We start from the raw sequence: 19,156 nt of genomic DNA, 5'->3' as shown, positions 1-19,156 counted from the left end.
CATGAAAATGAGATGCCACAGAAGTTTTAGGATTTTTAAAAAAAATTTTTTTTCAAGTAAATTATGACTCTATGCAAGCAGGAAGTCATTACTAAAACAAGTTGTAACTAGATTTAGGTGGGTTTGTGCACTTGCCTGTCACTGAGAAATACTCCACTTAGTGCTGACAAGCTTCTCAGGTGAAGAGCCTGAGTTTCCTTTCTTTCTTCCTCAGCATAAAATTCTTTCTCAATTATCATCATTTAATCCTATGTGAGAACAAGTCTCCAGAAATATTACCATGTGCTTGAAGTTTATGTCTGCCTACCAGCTTCTATCTGAAGTAGTGCACAATTTTTGCAGCATGTTGGAGTCATAAAGAGTAAGAAAGCACTGCAGAACTGCAAGGCAATCCTAAAATCAGTGATTTCTTTTCTGAGTCCTAAACCAATAAAAAAACAATCCTCTGGTGGCAAACAAGACCCTGCCTTCCACATAAAGCATCTTCAAGACAGACTGTGACCCACTGCCCCACAGTAGCTGTGCCCCCTGGGTACCGTCCCAGCAGTGGTAGCTCTGAATAGTGAGACCAAATATCCAGAGCCCAGTGCAGAGCATCAGGAGAGAAGGTTGATGCAGGCTGAGGCTTTTATTTCTCATTGTTGAGTGGATTTTTTTTTTTTTTTTTTTTTGGCTATTCATCAGAAAGAGGCAGCTGAAGCAGTTCCCTTCCCCCTCTCTCTCATACATCAAACTGCACCATTCATTCTTCCAGTGGAGCAGCGATTCACAATGACCATGGATGAAACTAAATGGATGTAACTAAACCTCAGTGTAATTAATTTCAGTGTTTTTTACTGGATTTCAATATTAACTGCTTTGAAAAAATTAGTCAAGCAAGTTTCTAACAAAAGTTTTCCTCAGGGACAACAACCCCTATTTATTCCCTAGCATGCTGCAAACTATTACTTTAAGTTGCTCTTCTTTTAGACATCAATCAACTAAATTTGGTCTTAATACAATACAGCCAAACAATTTAGCTTGGTCTTTCATGCCTGAACTAATTTTGCTGTCGCAGCTGGTTTTTGTGGCAGTTTACATATGCCCTGTGTCCACATGCAAAGACAACGGCTTCTGTCATAACTTATTAGTGTTCAAGCCCAGAACTTGTGGTGACAGCTACAAACCGTCCCAGTGCAAAACCAAGCACTAATGAAACTCAGAGCATTGCATACATGACACAACAATCATTAGCAAATTAGCTAATCGTGCATAAAAAGTTACGGTGCCTAGGAAGCCACCTTCCTCCCTTTCACTGTGATGAAATTCAGTGAGATGGAAAAAGGTAGTTTATTATATTTATGCATATAGAATCATAGACTTATAAAATGGCTTGTTTTGGAAGGACATTAAAGATCATCCAGTTCCAACCCTCTGCCACGGACAAGGCTGACACCCATGAAATCATGGTCCCATCCAATCTGACCCTGACACCTCCAGAGAGGGAACATCCACAACTTTTCTGGCCAACTTGTGTGTGTGCTCACCACTCTCTGAATTACCTTCTAACATCTAATCTAAAACTCCCCTCTTTTAGTTTAAAGCCATTCCCCCATGTTATATCACTGTCAGACCCAGCTTATATGCTCCCCCCTCAAGTAGCAAGGAATGCTGCTATGAGGTCTACCCAGAGCCTTCTCTTCTCCAAGACGAACAAGCCCAACTCCCTTAGCTTTTCTTCATAAGAGTGGTGCTCCAGCCCTCTGAGCATCTCTGTGGCCCTTTTATGGACCTGCTCCAACAGGACCTTCCTGTCTTGGGGGCACGAGGCCTGGATGCAGTACTCACAAGGACAGAGCAGAGAGGGGACAATTCCTTCCTACTCCCTGCTGGGCATCTCTCTTTTAATGCAGCCCAGGATACTGCTGACTTTCCAGGCTCAAGCACATGCTGCTGGTTCGTCTCCAGCTTTTTGCCCACCTGTACCATATACTAATAGAAAACTTTCATTTAGGGTCTACAGGTATAACTACAGGTTATACAGGTACTACTACAGGTATAAACTGTGATAAATTTCCATGCCTACAACCACAAAGTAATGCAATTTATGGAATGACTTCAGAAGCAAAGTACACAACTTTTTGTGAAAATTTATATATATACACATACATATATTTACATACTCATACTGAGCTCTCTACAATGACCTGTGGCAAGGTGGGGGTTGGCCTCTTCTCCCATGTAACTAACAATAGGATTAGAGGAAATGGTCTCAAGTTGCACCAGGGATGGTTCAGGTTGGATATTAGGAAAAACTTCTTCACAAAAATGATCAGGCACTAGAACAGTCTGCCTAGGGTCATTTCTGGAGGCATACCAGATGTTTAGAGGTACCTAGTTTAGTGGAGAAATATTGGTGATAGTGGATGCTTAGACTAGATGATCTTGGAGGTCTTTTCCAACCTTGGTTATTCTTTGACTCTTCTCCCAGGCCAAACCCCACCTCACCACAACTTCCCTGCAGGCAACTGTAGAGAGAAATAAGGTCTCCCTTGAGCCTCCTCCAGACTAAACAATTCCAGCTCCTTCAGCCACTCCTCATAAGACTTGTACTCCAGACTCTTACCAGCTTTGTTGCTCTTCTCTGAACATGCTCCAGGATCTCTATGTCTTTCTTGTACTGAGAGGCCCAAAACTGAATACAGTACACAAGGTGTGGCTTCAGCAGCACTGAGTATGGGGGAATCCCCTGCTCCTGCTGGCAGTACTATTTCTGATAGAAGCCAGGATGCCATTGGCCTTCTTGGCTACCTGGACACACTGCTGGCTCATGTTTAGCTGAGCCTCAACCAACACCCGTAGGTCCATCTTCCACACAGTCTTCCAGCCACTCTTCCCCAAGCCTGTGGCATTGCATGGGGTTGTTGTGAACAAAGTGCAGGACCCAGCACTTGGTCTTGTTGACTTCATCCTGTTGGCTTCAGCTCAACTGCCCAAACTTTCCAGATCCCTCTATAGCACCTTCCTATTCCCAAGCAGATTGACACTTCCTCCCAAGCAAACTTAGTGAGTGCACTCAATCCCCTCATTCAGGTCATCAGTAAATGTATTAATCAGAACAAGCCCCAGTACTGACCCCGAGGAAGCACCACTTGTGATAAATTGTCACCTGGATTTAACTCCATTTACCACCACTCTCTGGGATTGGCCCTCCAGCTGGTTCTTTACCCAGCAAAGAGTTTGCCTGTTTAGGCTATGGGCTGCCAAGCTTCTCCAGGAGAATACTGTGGGAGACAGTGTCAAAGGCTCTGCTGAAGTCTAGGGTGACTGTGTCAACTTTCCACATCCACCAAGCAGATCACTCAATCATAGAAGGAGATCAGGTTGGTCAAGCAGGATCTAACATTCCTGAATCTATGCTGGCTGGGCCTGATCCCCCAGTTGCATAATTTAGAAGAGAATTTGTTGCTTCTCCACCTCAATCAAAGACAGTTGAGACTTGATAATAAATCAAATGTATTGATCTAAAATATGACCCATAATTCACTCTCCAAGAACCACACAACTACTCTTCTTCAGCCCGAGGAAGGAAGCCACACTAGTCAGGATGGCCATTCTCCCATGGACTGCCTAGTTACCTGGCACCTCTGCATCTCAAGAAGAGTCATCTAGTTTGCATGCATGGCTGATGCTACCTACTCTACAGCAGACTTCCCAGAGAGAGCCCTGAATTACTGGGGCATATCAGGGCACAATCTATGCAGACTAAAGCCAGTGCTGTGTGTTGTATTCAGAAATAAGAGAAGAATCAAAACTGAGATGGATTTAATATATTTCTATCAGCCCTTTTACACTGTAAGTGTAGCACTAGATATGCTCATCAATATTTTTTTGGACAGTCTTATGCTTACTCAGTCTAAAAGTCATTACATTCACCTTAGCTATCTTCAAATCAGATTAAAAGTGATCTCAGCTGGGAAACTGGAATTGCTCCAGAGACCATTTCTAGTTTGGAGGCCCAAAGCTTTTAGGGCAGAGGATAAAAACACTGAGACCAAAGCCAAATGTTATCTGCACTTACTACAAGTCTCCCTGAAGAGCAAAGCCAAGCACAACAGGATCCCAGCTATACTTAGTTTGTCCCCTGCTGCTCAATCAATTCACAGTGTGACTCCTGCATATGGAGTGAGGAGCCAAGCACAGGGCTACATCCCTGATCTCCTCTCAACTCTTGGTGCACTTTGCTTTTTTATAGCCATAAAAGGCACTTTAAAATAAAATTGAGACTGAAAAAATGAGCTGAGAGTGCAAGCTGAAGCCAATTGCCTGGATCTCCTCTTCATTAATGAGATGTTAGATTAGAATCATTCTCCCTTTCCCATTGGTTAAGCTGTTGGTTTGTCTTTCAGAAAACATATGTTCTAAATTTCTGAGGTGCTGAGTGAGAAGAGTCATGTGCCAGCATTAAGCTTTCCTTTACAACTACTCACTTAAATGCAAATTTGTGGAATACTGAAGTCAATCTTCTAATTAACACTGGCATCATTACTACAAAAAATGAAAGACCGAATTGGCAAGAAAACATATAAACAAACTTATATATGAATAATTATTCTGTAGAGAAGCTTACTCTGAAACCTTTTGTCAGCCTCCAATTACAGTTATCAGCAAAACATTTTCAAGACATTTAATGTACTAGAGTTAATATAGTTCTTCTAAATGACAAGGAAGGTCCAAGGGCTGGTAGAAACTATCATAGTGCACTGCATCCCTCAGTTATTTCAGTGCAGCAGTCCTTCCACACTGATTAAATAAATACCTTTTCATTTCTTTTGTATCTCAGATAGTCAAAAGCAGTAATACACAATCAAACAGCAAATTAAGTATGTTCTTCTGCATTTGTTTCTATATTGTGTTTATGGGTTACAACTGATGTAAAAATATCAGAAACAGAGGGAATTAGTATAATGTTGCAAGTTATTAAAAAATATTTATATTGTTCACAACTTTGTATGGCTATTTTAACTGATAATGAGTTTTAAGTTACTGGCTGATTTACTCTGAAGACATCTCGCCAAGGTCTGTTAACAAATAAAAGCTAACATTTTAGGAGCTATTTACTTTGGGCAGCAAACACAATAGAGGATAAATACTCAAATCCACAGTTACGGGTCTTTGTCAAAGCATGCTAATGTGATTTGATAATCCTTACTGTATTTCCCTCAGAAGTAAAAGATGCAAGGCTGTTTACTATTTAAACATGAATGCCTTACACATGGAAACACAATGGTATCTGACTACACGAGAGAAGGATGAAAAGCTATGCAACAAATTTTAGTAAGCAAAACCAAGTAACGCATTCAAGGTCAAAAAAATAACCTATCAAAATTAGTCCAAAACTAGATGCTACAAAAATAAGTTCACTAGATGTTTTCAGTAATAGCAAGCATTTTAGTTCCAAAAAGCTCCACTTACTTTAACTATAACCATTCTATTATTCATGCAAACCAATTTTGTGTCATTTCACATGTATCCTGAAGAAACGGCAATTGCTTTATTCAGTTACTGAGCATCATGAAATGCGAAGAACAAACATGGTACCTATAGTGAAAGCTTGATTATACATTCAAAATTCCTAATAACTAAGCTATTCACAAGTGAATAAGAAGGGTGAAAAAAAATGCCACTAGAGCCAGAGCTAGCATAACCAAAGCACAGTTCCACTAAAAACATCTAAGAAGCTCCACTGGAGCTACATCCATTAACTAAAGCTGTGAGCTATGACTTCAGTATAATATTATCCCTGTGTGCAAGTCACAGTGAAGATCTAGCACACTCAAAGTAATCAAACAATAAATGGCTGAAATCCCGTAAGGCTTTAAGGACTGTGTACTGCCAAAAAAGGCTATTTTATTTCCACTACTCAATGCTAAGAAGATACAAGCAACAAAGAATGGACAACTGGAGTCTGTTAAGACAGTCACCAGTTACTGTAATGACATTTTCACAGCCAAAAACAGAACTATGGAGTATTGTGGTATTGTTTTATTTTTCTTTTAAGCATTTGCACTCATCTGGATGAAGTTAAAAAAAAATGCTCATTAGGACTGCGATCTCCAGCAATTTCTGAGCCATCAGGCAGTTGCTTGCCAGTAATACAAATTCTAAAAATATTTGACAAGGGAACAAAAAGCACAAAAAAAAATTGATGATAAGCAGATGGATTCTAGAACTAATGGCCAGAAAGTCTATCAGAGAACTTCTTTCAGCTGGCTAGTACAACAGAGGGAGCAACTTTTTCTTGGATTTGCTTTTATCACTTTTAGCACCTTTATTTCATGTCTCAGCCATTAGTCGCCACAGATACATTCATGTAACATGGCAGAAAAATCTACAAACTCCAAATTGTGACATTTGTAAACATCCTGAAGGCCTCACAAATGGTCTTCAGTACAAAAACAACTTGTGTGATATAGCAAGGCATGACAATGCTGTCTACATTTTCTCTACTGCAGTATCCATAGGAATAACTGGGACCCTCAGCTTCGGAATGCCCCAGTAAAATCAGCAAATCATAGGAGAATTTATGTTGAGCAGGAATTCTGAAAGTTTTGTGTCCTATGTCTGCACTAGAGCAGCGCCAGTTAGATCAGATTGCTTTTCTACTGGAGTTCTGAATATTGTAGAACAGCTTAGGATGGAATGGACATTAAAGATCATCTAGTTTGGTCTTCAAGGATGGATATCCTGCAGGATGTATGCAGTTTATTTTGATGTTCAAGCACTCTCTTATGGTTAAAAGCAAACCTGAAAGTCATCACATCTCACTGAAATTTCCTTTGTTGCAACTTGCATCCACTCTCTCTTACCCTATACTCCTTCAAAAATGAATCTCAGCTTTGTCTTCTCTGTATTCTTTTACTAGGTAGTTGTAGACAGCAGTAAATATTTCTGCTCCTCTTGTCTTCTTCAAGCTAAACAAATCCTGTTCTTTCAGCCTTTACACATCACATTTTCCAGCCTCCAGACCTGCTGGATCACTCTAATACGTTTCTTGTACCAGAAGACCAAAATTTACAGTAGTATGCAGTCTTACAAGTACCATATAGAGGGGAAGAAACAATTATCGAAATCTGCCAACAATATTTTTGCTAATACAAATTATACATTAACATACATGCAAGATTCTGTTGGCCTTCACTGCAAGGACACACTGCTGACATGCTCTTTTGTCTACTACAATTCCAGATCCTGCTGACCCGTTCACTGGCCAGCCAGACCCAACCTACAGGTAAGTTTGTTCCATTCCACACACAAAACTTCATATCTGCCCTTACCACTCTTCTTAAATTCAATACAGGATGCTTGGAGTGATAACAACGTGCCAGAAGCCCCACTGCATTGTGGCAAAAATACAGTGAGATCTTCCAGTGCTTACAAGAGATCAGCTCATAAATAACTAGCAACTTGCTCCAACTCAATTCAAATAAGTAATTCAGTGAAATGGTAGCCCTAATCTCATACCGTCATTTCCTTTTCCAATAAAATCCCTTGTGCCACAATAGCACCGAACAAAACAGAGTGGTCCAGTTAGTCCTAAATATTTATGTTAGGATGTTAGGACTGTTTTTACGAATGGCTGGTGCTGGCAATACTGAACTCAGAATGAAGCCTAAAATATGACATGCTCTTTTGTTTTACTTTTTTTTTTTTTTTTTTTTTAAATGAAACCAAGCAAACACCACTATAAAGAAATTATATTTAAAAAACTACATTTCCCTTTTCTGCCCCTTTTAACCTAGAAACGTCATGGAGAAACATTATTGCTTGACATATTTGGACTGTACAGATGTAAGGCAAATGGATGTTCTCTCATGAAGTCTGCAGTGAACTTGAGTCATAAGTAACCCAAATTGTTTAATCTCTTGTTGTTCTACACATTATAAACATTTTCCTTCCCACTGACTATCCCTCTGGGTTTCCTGCAATGAAGGATGCTTTGATTCTTTATACTTCTCTTGCATCTGACAGCTTTCTTTTCTCAATGTTTTCTCACTTCTGAATTACACAATAGAATAAAGATGTTCAGCAAATCCAAAGTATTTCAGAGAGACTGAGGTTTGAATCTTAACATTAGAATTTCAGAAAACTAAATTATGGTGGCTCAGATCAGAGAAAAGAAAAAAAAAAAGCATTTCAGAAAATAATGGGGCAACAAGTTATTGCCTTTTCTAAAATTGCAGCTAAGTCATATTGTCGTCATTTTTAAACAGACAAACCATAACAGTAGTACCAGTTGATCATTCATGTTAAATAAACAGGGAAAAAATGATTCACTGTAATGCTCCACAAAAAAAAGGACTTAAAACTTAACCCTAGATCAATAATTCCATCAGTTCAGATACACTTCTCAAATAAAATAACATTTTTTCCATGGCTGAAGTGTAGGACTTGAACATTAATAAATTAATCTTACTCTTTGATATCATTCTGCAACAGGTATTGTGCTACAGATACTTGCAGAAGCCACTTACTTTGGACACGAAACAGTCTGCTATAGCCACAGGATCATTTTCACAGTTTTCCAAATCTTGCAGAAGTTCACTAAAACAAATAACAGGAAAAAGAAAGGCAATTATTGCACACCTCAGAATAGACATGCCCAAGAGACAGACACAGTTTCATCATTCAAGGAAGCACTTACAATGCAGTGAGGCCTAAAAAGGGAACTAGAAACTCTTTGATTTCCCCCTGTAAGCTTCCCATTCTCCTTTGAATAGACCTGCAATGGTTTTCCTTGCTTTTTTTTAGACTGTAAAACAGCACCATCTTTCAAACCAGGATCTAAATTGGACTGAGTCAAACACACTGTTCTATTTCCTACCACATAAAACACAGTATCTTAGCACTGTTCAGTGTTATTGCCACTGTTCCTCTTTCATACAGATCAGGCACTCAGATTCAGACCATAACAGTTGCACAGTATCTCCACAGTATCTCCATACTCAAAACATTTTCTCTTATACACAGTCAAGTTGTTATCTGCATGTGCACAGAAATTCCAACATTGGAACCACTCCAATGTGGTATTTCCGAGAAGTACCACAACACATCACCCAAATACAAAACTGCATGTTTTTCTACCAATATCTTGAAGTCACATTACTTTATTTTTTGTATTTACTTATTCTTACATATGCTGGCTTCACATTAATTGCAGCACTGGAATATCTCTCTTGTCAGTAAACCACAAAGCTTTATGAACTCTTCCCCCTAGATATGCAGTCATTGGAGTTTTCTATCTGGAGGCAGAGAAGCACCCTAAGAAATGGTATTCCCACATATACAAACATTCAAGTTATTACAATGGCCATGGGTTGCTGATCCTGTAAAGCTGACTACTGTCCTTCAGACTGGCAGCTCTTATATGATATGCACAGAACTGAAGACTGAGAGTAGTTTATCCTGTACTCCAACTAACGCACTCAAGTCAAACAAAATTTAAAACATGCCCTGTCCTATAAAGATTTTCTTTGTTCTGGGAGTTTGACTTAACTGAGGTGGATGAGAAGCAAGTCTGAAAAACACAGATGAGAAACAGAGATGTATTACACATGCAAGAAGAATGGTAATAAGTTCACTCAGGAAGTCATTTAGTGGGTCTCTTCACTGAATAAAGATGGTGAGCCAGGAAAATGTTTTTTGAAAGGGAACATATAAATTCTACATGCAGAAAAATAAAACCTTACTGAAAAAATTTTTATATTTTTGACAAGCCAAACAGGAAATGAATTCATTATAACAGGAGCAACTCAACAACAAAGCATGTTCACTATCGTATGAAATTCAGGTCTTGAAAAACTATTCAGTGAAATAAATTGTTCAAGCAGAAGAAGACCTCAAAGGTCACTCCTTGATCTTAATATTCTTTAGTCTTAATGAAAGATGTTCTCACAAAACTGAGAAAGAAAAAGAATTTTCTACCAAATGGTTCTATGATAGACCATTTTTCCTTCTCATCAGATGATTTTTCATTTAATGTTACTTTTCTAGTAGCATTCCAATTCATAGCTGGTTCCCTGAATGCATTTTGCCTAGGTACTGCCATGTCTAGGGAACTACCCTTTCCCCTTCTAGGGAGAAATAATTTCCCTGTGTAAGTAAGAAAAGGAGTAAAACAGAAAAGTTTCCAGACTTGTTCTTTGCTTCTGTAATTACTAGAGGAAGGAAGGAGAGAAATCAGCAATCAGTCACAATGAACAAAGACAGAAGAAACTTCGGCTCAGCGGACACTAAGCCACTTTGTATAACAACAATTTAACCTCCACACCTCAGAATCTCCCTTCATCAAAATAAGAATAAAAATATGACCCTTGCTTGATAGCCCATACTCACGAAGCTCATTAAATTAGAAAAAAAAGTAGCTGTAGCAATGCTGAGCATAACCATTAATTATAACTGTTTTCCACAAGTGAATTTTAGAAATGACATCAACTAAACAGAACATGCTCAGAGGTTTCCTGTTGTCCAGCCCCAGCAGGCAGACATTCTCCTGATGCTTTAGAATATGTAGCATCTCGGTTGCCATTTTACTCTTTCTTGCCTCCTAATATGTTGTGTTGTTTTTCCTAGAGAATATGGTTAATGTTGCACTTAAAGATTTCAAATACTCATGCAGAGAGTCCAAGTTTATACAGTAAATGTGCCTGTGGCTTGTGTTGTCAGTGCAAACCTATAATGTAAGGGTGTAAGGGATGCACTTAGGATGATTTTGTTAGCTACGGTGCACTCTCCTCTGTCTATCTGAGTGATAAGAACAGGATTGATAAGAGCAACCTACTACTGCATAAAAATAACAAATCTGTCATGCCCAGGAATCCTGAAAATCTTAAATAAATCCTTATAATACCATGATGACATGTGAAAGAGCACGTTTATCATTCTACATCTAAGTACCTGATAGTAAAAATGGTAGCGAGAAAACAGATGTTTCCTTCACATGGACATTGAGATGTTTTACACTTTTCACAGATAGCTACACAACTCTTGACAACTGTGACTTGTGTATGCTAATAGCTCAGGCAGGAAGAGTGCATGAGGGTACACCACTGGAGGAATATGATGCTCTTGCAGACAAATCACAAACAGAACTCAGACTGAAGCACGCCACAAGAGCTACGGCTGTTTCAGATCACGTACTGAATTATAACATTGAGGTTGTTATGAGCTGGAAAAATCTGAATCTGTATTCATCTGAATCATCATCAATAGCTAATGCTAATATCTTTGGGATGAGAGAGGTAGCCAGAGAAAGACTAAAAATTTTTCACGCAACAAATTCATTCTTTCTTCAAGTCAAATGAGTATAAGTCTCATTACAATGCCATTTATGATGTTCTGACCTTTTGGAATAGGAATCTTTTTCAAGACAAAACACTTAACATCCCTTTCAATTAAGCCAAATGAGACTTTCTTTTCATCTTATTAATTAAATATTATTATTACCACACTATTTTAAAACAAGACATAAAAATTTTTCACCTTCCTTTTGATCTGAAATGAAGAAAAAGAAAGATAATAATGACAGCTACATCAGACAGCCAATTCTGATAAAATGGAAGGAATGAAAAGATGCAGGAAGGAAGGAAACAGCATTATTTGTCTTGCACCCATGACAAAGAACAGTTGATGACCAAACATGGTGCAGTCCATAAATGCTAAAGTAGCAGCATTACCAAAAAGCTTTATTCTCTCTATGCCTAACAGAGCACAGCATCAAAAGCTATAAGGGACAAAGAAATTACAATCTGGTCCTCATGGTTGCATTGTTTGAATAATTCAATTTTCTAGATTTTTATATAACGAATCTGAAAAGTTCAGACTTTCACTAAAAGGAAAAATAAAAAAGAGAAATGTAGCCTTTTTATAATCTCATGGCTACAAAAAGTTAGTGGCCAAAACTGTTTTCTTCCCACTAAAGAAAGCAAAACCCTTTTCCTTTAAAGTGAGCTCTTGCAGGTTTTCATCCTAACAGAAAGTCAACAGCTGCCAGCACAAACTTCAGCACACAGAGACTACTGGATACAGCATTTGTACAGAGAACAGCTCTGCATGGTACATGCATGCTTCAGTAGTCACTAATTACACAATTTGTCTCATCAATGAAAGTTTCAGTTTGGCCTATCTTATGATCAGCTGGGTGTTGATAGATGTACAAACCTTACACATGGTTCTTTGCAGAGTTTCTATTTCAGAATGAAGTCATGCTACCGTGTCAAGAATTTATCCTAAACTGCCACTGGAAAGAATCTCAACAGGAGAGGCCAGAGGAGGAAGGTAGCAAATGCTGGCTTAGAGGACATTTCTCCCTTCCAAATAAATTAATAAAAGTGAGGCAGCTTTTCCTAAGAGATTCCACCAGGACTGCTGGAACATTATAATTCCACTTTAAGAAATGGCTTTCCAAAAAGAAGTCATAGGAACGGGACCAGCAGTTAGAATCCTGACCATCATTTCTACTATTCAGTGCAAGATGTAAAAATCAGGAAGCAGATAGTTGAAAGAAATTCTCATTTACTGAAATGGAATTTCTCATATCTACTGACCACAAGAGCCCCACACACATTCAGAGTTGACAAAAACAAGGTAATTCTAAAACCATACAATTGTGCTCACAAAAAGCATGTGAAACTAACAAAGGACTGCCAAGTGGAACTTTTTCAAAGGTAAAGAGTATGAGGCTCTAGAGTATGTTTAGGACCCAGAAGCTACATGCCAAGTTTCATTCACATAGGTGGGAACCTAGTCTTGATGCTGTATTAGGGTGTACAGTAAGAATCTTAGAAAACTCACTATTTCCATTTTAACTCAAGAGGCATGAAATACATCAGTATTTTACTAGAGGCTTTGAATGAGTTTTAACAATTCTAACATACAACCCTTAAAGTGCCCTAGGTTTCTTTTTTTGTTCTTTTCTTTTAACCTCAACAATTTATTTATTTATTTATTTATTTATTTATTGTAACTTAATGATACTTTATCATAATAAATCATACTAAAAAGTATTTTTATCAGGTAGCATTTGTAATGATGCTGGTATAAATGTCCCCCAACAACCAACCAAGCCTGACATTTCTCTAGCTTTTGAACACTCAGAAAATATAATGGCCATATCTTGGCCACTTGGGGAAGCTCATCCTTTGTGACCTGTGATCACTGGGGAAGCTCAGTATCATTGCTCTAAAACTCACGATCAGGCTATCGCTATGTATCCTCCAAAGTGTAAGACTTTCAATCAAGTCAGAAGTTGTAGTTGGAACAGGACTTGGCAATATACTGCCTTGAAAGTCTGTTTCCCATACATTGCTGTAGATCTTTTGAACTTCAGGAAATTATTTTAGGCTTCATCTTTTTCCATAATTTCTAAATCGATCCATCTCCACTCTTCCCTTTGATACTGAACATCAATTCCCAGTAGCAGAAACACTTTAAAACAGCTTCCCATTATGATAGATAAACACTGAAGAAGCTCTTCAACATGAGTCTCTCACTTTGGAATTTTCTTTCGATTCAAGGAAATTATTTATTATTCTTCAAAGGTCACAGTAGTTTGGGATATCATCTGTCACCTACAGTAAAGATAAGACAGCTTTTACAGGAGTAATGGAATAGAAGACATAGGATCTTTATACCATTTGGATTGTTGAATTGATTGAATGTTCAGGTTTTTCCCAAACGCTGAACAAGTTAACTGTTTTTACAGAAACAGATAATTAAGTCAAAAGTAGCAGTAGTATGTTTTTAAAAATGAAGTTCCCATCAGTCTCACACGATCTGGAACCAATTATAGACATAAGAGAAATTTTATTTCAAGGTTCCAGTATAGGCTAGAATTCTATTTGCAGAGGTTCTGAGAAAGCTGATAAGATAACTAGCAAAAATTTAAATAAATGGAAAGGTACTTGAACATGTTTTTGATAAATTATTTAATGAAGTGTCTAGCAGTTTGAAGTATTACAGAAGTCAGATGCATGGCAATATACAAAAGGATCTGATATAGAAGGAATAAGATACTTCTCTTTGGTGAAAGAAGGATGGTAGTCTTGCATTAGGCTTTTCTGTGATAGGAAGCAGGTTAGACTTATATTTATGGAAATAGCCAACACGAAAACAGAAATAGTAGATGAAGAACAAGCTTGGTTCATTTAATCAACAGCTACAAAATCTGGGTTGAATAAATCAACCCAGCTTAGAATCAGAGAAATACCATTACTCAATTTATATATATATGGGCTGTATTAAAATGATAAAAGAAAATTTGCTTGGTTTGCTCTCTCCCCACTAATGCAGGCTACTGACCCACTTTCATTTAGTTAAACATCAATTTACCTGTTGAAACGGTAGATATCTCGTATGTTTCCAAACAGGGCTGATCGCTCTTCGGTCCCCAGTGGCAGTTTGGATTGGTCAGTGATACAATCAAGGTAATCCTACAAGAGAAATGAGAAGGACCCGTTTAGACATTTCCTCCTTTTCTAAATCAGTAAATGGAGCAAACTTTTATTGTACAAGATGAGTTCCTTCATATCGGTTTCACATCACTATTACAGTAAACCTTTTAGTAGCCTCTCTGTGAACAGTCACTCTATTATGAGAGGTAACAGTACTTACTTGTTCACTGGAACCAAGAAAATAACAAAAGACTGAATGCTAAGTTATAGTACTTAGATTGGACAGCCAACATTTATCTTGCTACAGATACACAAATGTATTCAGATGTCATTTACAATGATGGCTTAATTGATCATTTAACGGGCTCAAAGACAAAAAAAAACTACAAATAAGAAATGAAGAATTGAGTCTTAGTAACAGAAAACCTATATAATCTAGAACAGTAAGCATGGAAGAAATGTGCTCAGAAAAGTAACAACTAAGAAAGTTTTTTAGCTATAGTTGAAAAAACAATGCATATTTTGTAGAGAACAGAGGATCTTGATGTATATACATACATGCAACTTAACCACACATACAGATACACTGCAAATTACATTGGTATATACAGTTAGTAAATACATGCTTTATAATTTATAAGAGTGCCTTGTGCAGTGATTTTAACTGAATAGGTACAAGAAAGTTAGAAAAAGATCAGGTCAACATCGTTCTAGCAGAGCAACCTTCCCGTATCTTCTCTCATTTTGATAAGACATCAGCTCCCAGAGCATCACCTTTCAACCCATTGCTGCCATAGTGTTAAGATTTCCTCAGCTACAAGCAAAAAAAAAACATTGGGTTTTTCAACTAACTTCAGCTCATAAACCAAGAAACCCAGTGTGCTGCTACATTCATGAAGAAATTCTGCTGGAGGATGGAAAACAATAAAGGAAAAGTGAAAACAGCTGAAACAATGTGAAATAAAAATAAATAAAATCCCTTAGCCTGGGATCAGACAATGTAGTGTGGCAACCTACCAAAAGCAACATAACATTCCACTGCACTTCAAGGAACAAACCCTGCAAAATGTCAGCTAGACCATGAAAACTTCTAAGATATAACTGGGCAGAGTCATAAAGAAAAAAATATTGCAGAACACATACACTGGACACAATTTATTCTCTGTAAATCCAGTGAAGTTAAAGGGTTTGGATCAGCCACTGATCTGGCCTTTGGATTTTAGACACTCTCACAAAGAAGGTTATGAATTCAAATCTCCAGCACGTATTCTGTGCAAATGAGGTGGAGTCAGCAGTCTCAGGTCCTAATCCTACCACTCAGTAATCCACACTTGCTATTTGCTTACCTCCAATTAAATCTACCTCTCATCACCACCAAAAAGTCCCAGAAAGTCATCTCATCTCTTCTCTGATGGACATCTGTGCTCTACATTCTGTCAGGCCTGTAGTCCAGGCCTGTGCTTGAAATATGTTTGTGCAGTAAGACATTGGAAAGGCATCCTTGGGGCTGTCTGAATTTTTGGTTGGCTTTTCATTTACAATCAGAAGCTGCAAATGAGTAAAATGAGGCTGGCAGGATTGCAGCATGTAGTACATTAGGTCAAATGCAGAAGTAGGTGATAGATTCAGGACTATTCCAGTGACAGCAATAAATAATTTTTTCTGCCCACTAACAAAAATTTACATTTAACAGCAAGGAACAGAAAAGCTGCAGTGAAGCTGTGATCATCTGAAAACGTCTGAGCACTGCAGAGCACTGGAACATCCTGAGCTGGTATGATTTAGGGTTGCAGAGAAATGGAAATCTCACAATAAGTAATTCCATACAGTCTGTTTATTATATGAAGAGGAATTCCTCATTCATCTGAATAGATGGAGCTTGCGTTTCCTCAAAGCAATAACTAGTCCAGAGTCATTTATTTTCCAGTATTGTGGACAGTTTTATAAGCATGATCTTTCATACTCCTTTCATCCCCTCATCCCAGTTTTTCTCCACATACGTATATTCTTTTCAATCTTCTCTTATTTAGAAATAAGGAACCAGGCACTTTCTAATGCTCCTGCCAAGAAGAAGCCTGCAGGTGCTTTGGCGATTCTCCAGCGCTCCATGAGCATGTGCCAGGATCAGGTTATATCACACACCAACAGGCTGCACTCCCTGCTGCAAAAAGTTCCCCAGGACTGCATCTCAGGCCCCTTCCCTTCCCTTCCCTTCCCTTCCCTTCCCTTCCCTTCCCTTCCCTTCCCTTCCCTTCCCTTCCCTTCCCTTCCCTTCCCTTCCCTTCCCTTCCCTTCCCTTCCCTTCCCTTCCCTTCCCTTCCCAGCATCAAAACAGAGACAAACTGGAAACACATGGTTGCGGTTTTTCTTGCTTAGAGCAAAAGGAACCAGTTATTTGTTAAATATCCTTGGGATTCAGAGGTTCCTTATATCTCACTCATATTGTTAGGGAATCACAAAGGTTTGGGGTACTGTTTTCACATTTTAACTTTCCGACAGTGCTAATGTCATCGATCTGAGTCTTGATCAACAACCACTTACAGTCACACTGCTGAAGGTGTGAGCAGATGCCGGGGGCTAGGCCTGAACCACAGCAATTGTGTACAGCAATGCCAGCAGCAGGCCTGCAGGGCTCTGCGTGTGTGTGGGGCAGGACGCCGGCTGCTCTTCACAAGGCAGCCCGACGCATTCCAGCACAGTGCGGCAACACTCGGCTTGCACTGGCACAGCGAGTGGGTTATATTGCTTTATAGAGTGTATGTGCTATCATAAAAGCTTCATGAACTCATCCAGGAAACTGAAGCACTATCAGCATACAGCAAGGACGCCAACAGGAGATCAAAGCTAGCCAGCCATGGGGTTTTTCCTAATTATTTCTTAGTATATGGTACTTTACCCCCATGGTAGTCACTGCAACCTCCTGTAGCATATCAACAGCTGTTATCATCTGAAGCCATAATGAAAGGTCTGGAGCTATGAGATAACAGGGCAGGCTGCAGCTGTAATGACACGGTGCAGAAATCAATGAAATTTGTCGGAACAGAACACTAGGTTTATTCCTTTTATTTGCTTCTTGTCATCATCTACAGAGCCTCTGTCAGCACTGAATGATTTGTTTATAACCTTTGCCTTTGCCAGCATTTTAGTGCCTCTCTGCAGTTACAGCAAAACATTTAGCTTACTTTATAGGAGAAACAAAAATAAATGCCAGTCTTCTTAGCTTGATTTATGGAGCAAGGTTTGCTCTAATAGCATTGCACAATTTTTCCACACTATTTCCTGAATCTCTCCAAAAACCAGAAGAGTCTTGCCAGACAGCTCTGCCTCCCTTGCTGAGTTTGACATTCTCCCTATTTGTCTTTCATCGCACCGAATCTATCGGGAAGAATGTCTGCTAGAAGCTTCACATCTGACAACCACCTCCTCCTCCCTAATCACTCGAGGAAAAGCTCCAGAAGAACAGAATGATGACAACACTAACCTCAAAGGATAAAACAACATCCTATTAATTGGAAATGTGAAAAAACTGTCAAGAAAAGAACAAAATGAGCAAAAATTTATTTGCGGATTAAATTATTTTTTCCACGACCAAAGTTCAGAAAATAATTGCAAACTTATGTGGAGCATTTTCATTTAGACACTCAGGTTTTCCCTTGAAAACAGGTTCACACTTAGCTTTAAAAACAAAATATAAACAGAACAATAAGTCAGAGAATAACATGGTAATGTTAACATTACATCTTAAAATTAGTAATGTTAATGGTAGTGTTAAAAACTGGGTTAAAAGACACGTTACCTTGTGAAACATTTTTCCTGCCCTGCAAGAAACATATATACTATGAAAATATCTAGTGCTTCTTCTACAAAGCAAACTCTGCATATATTGAAATCAAAGATAAGCAAAACTGTCTGTAGAGCAGTGCTGTTGCATACGCACACCATTAACAAAGAGCACATACAAAAAACACTAAACATTTAAATAAACAAACAATCAAAAACATTAAAAAACAAACAAACAAAAACCCCACAAAACAAAACAGGTACTTATCAAAACTCCAGGATACTCTTGAGCTGCAGCAGGAGGAGGAACATGCAATAAAAACATCAAACTGGATCTAAATCCAGGAACTGCAGTAACATCAACCCCCATTTTCAGGTATTTCCAAGGTTTGTAATACCAGTAAGGCAACTCATTCTCCTAGATGATATATCAAACCTGTGGGCATGGTCTTGGCTTGACTGCCCTCTACCCAGCACAGGTGCAAACAGCACAGATCAGATGGTCAGGCATGAGAGGAGCTTCTGAGGTACTCCAGTAACCTGGGCTGTCTATGCGATGCTCTCACTCTACTTTGAGGAAAAGGCTACAGGCCAGAAAGAAAACATGACACAAACTGGATCATGCTAGCTAGAGCCACACTTAACCAAACCACAGCTGAAGTCAAGACAACACTGCACTGTTGCACAACAGAGTAATTGCTGTAACGTGCACCATGCTGCCCATTACAGAGGTAATTATAATCTGCAGCAGTGCCCCTTTTGCCTAATTATTCCTATTCCTTTTTATAATTTAGTTCATTTACAGACTCATCTAAAATATACAGCAGCACTGTCTAAATGCATGGTAGGGGGAGAAAAATAGTATACTGTCCACAACAGGTGGCCAAAGACTCTGAATGCCAGTCAGTGCAGCTCTTCTCAACTACTGAAAGCACAGCTGTAAACTG

The 19,156-nt window shown here is 38.7% G+C and overlaps 1 protein-coding gene across 7 annotated transcripts in view; it reads right to left on the bottom strand.

The window, feature by feature from the left end:
* PLEKHG1 (pleckstrin homology and RhoGEF domain containing G1) overlaps positions 1 to 19,156 on the bottom strand; it is a 127,089-nt gene that overhangs the window by 19,615 nt on the left and 88,318 nt on the right. For all 7 annotated transcript variants that reach the window (XM_031611976.2, XM_090135584.1, XM_031611982.2 and 4 more), the window contains 2 exons: positions 14,368 to 14,468; positions 8,514 to 8,583 (listed from right to left, as the gene is read on the bottom strand). In XM_031611976.2, coding sequence (XP_031467836.2) covers positions 8,514 to 8,583; positions 14,368 to 14,468 — 171 coding nt within the window. The remainder of the gene's footprint in view (positions 1 to 8,513; positions 8,584 to 14,367; positions 14,469 to 19,156) is intronic.

The sequence above is a fragment of the Phasianus colchicus genome, chromosome 2 (genome assembly GCF_987193195.1).
Source record: "Phasianus colchicus chromosome 2, bPhaCol1.hap1.1, whole genome shotgun sequence".
NCBI lineage: Eukaryota > Metazoa > Chordata > Aves > Galliformes > Phasianidae > Phasianus > Phasianus colchicus.
The sequence above is the reverse complement of the archived record's forward strand: the minus strand, read 5'-3'. Positions and strand labels throughout refer to the sequence as shown.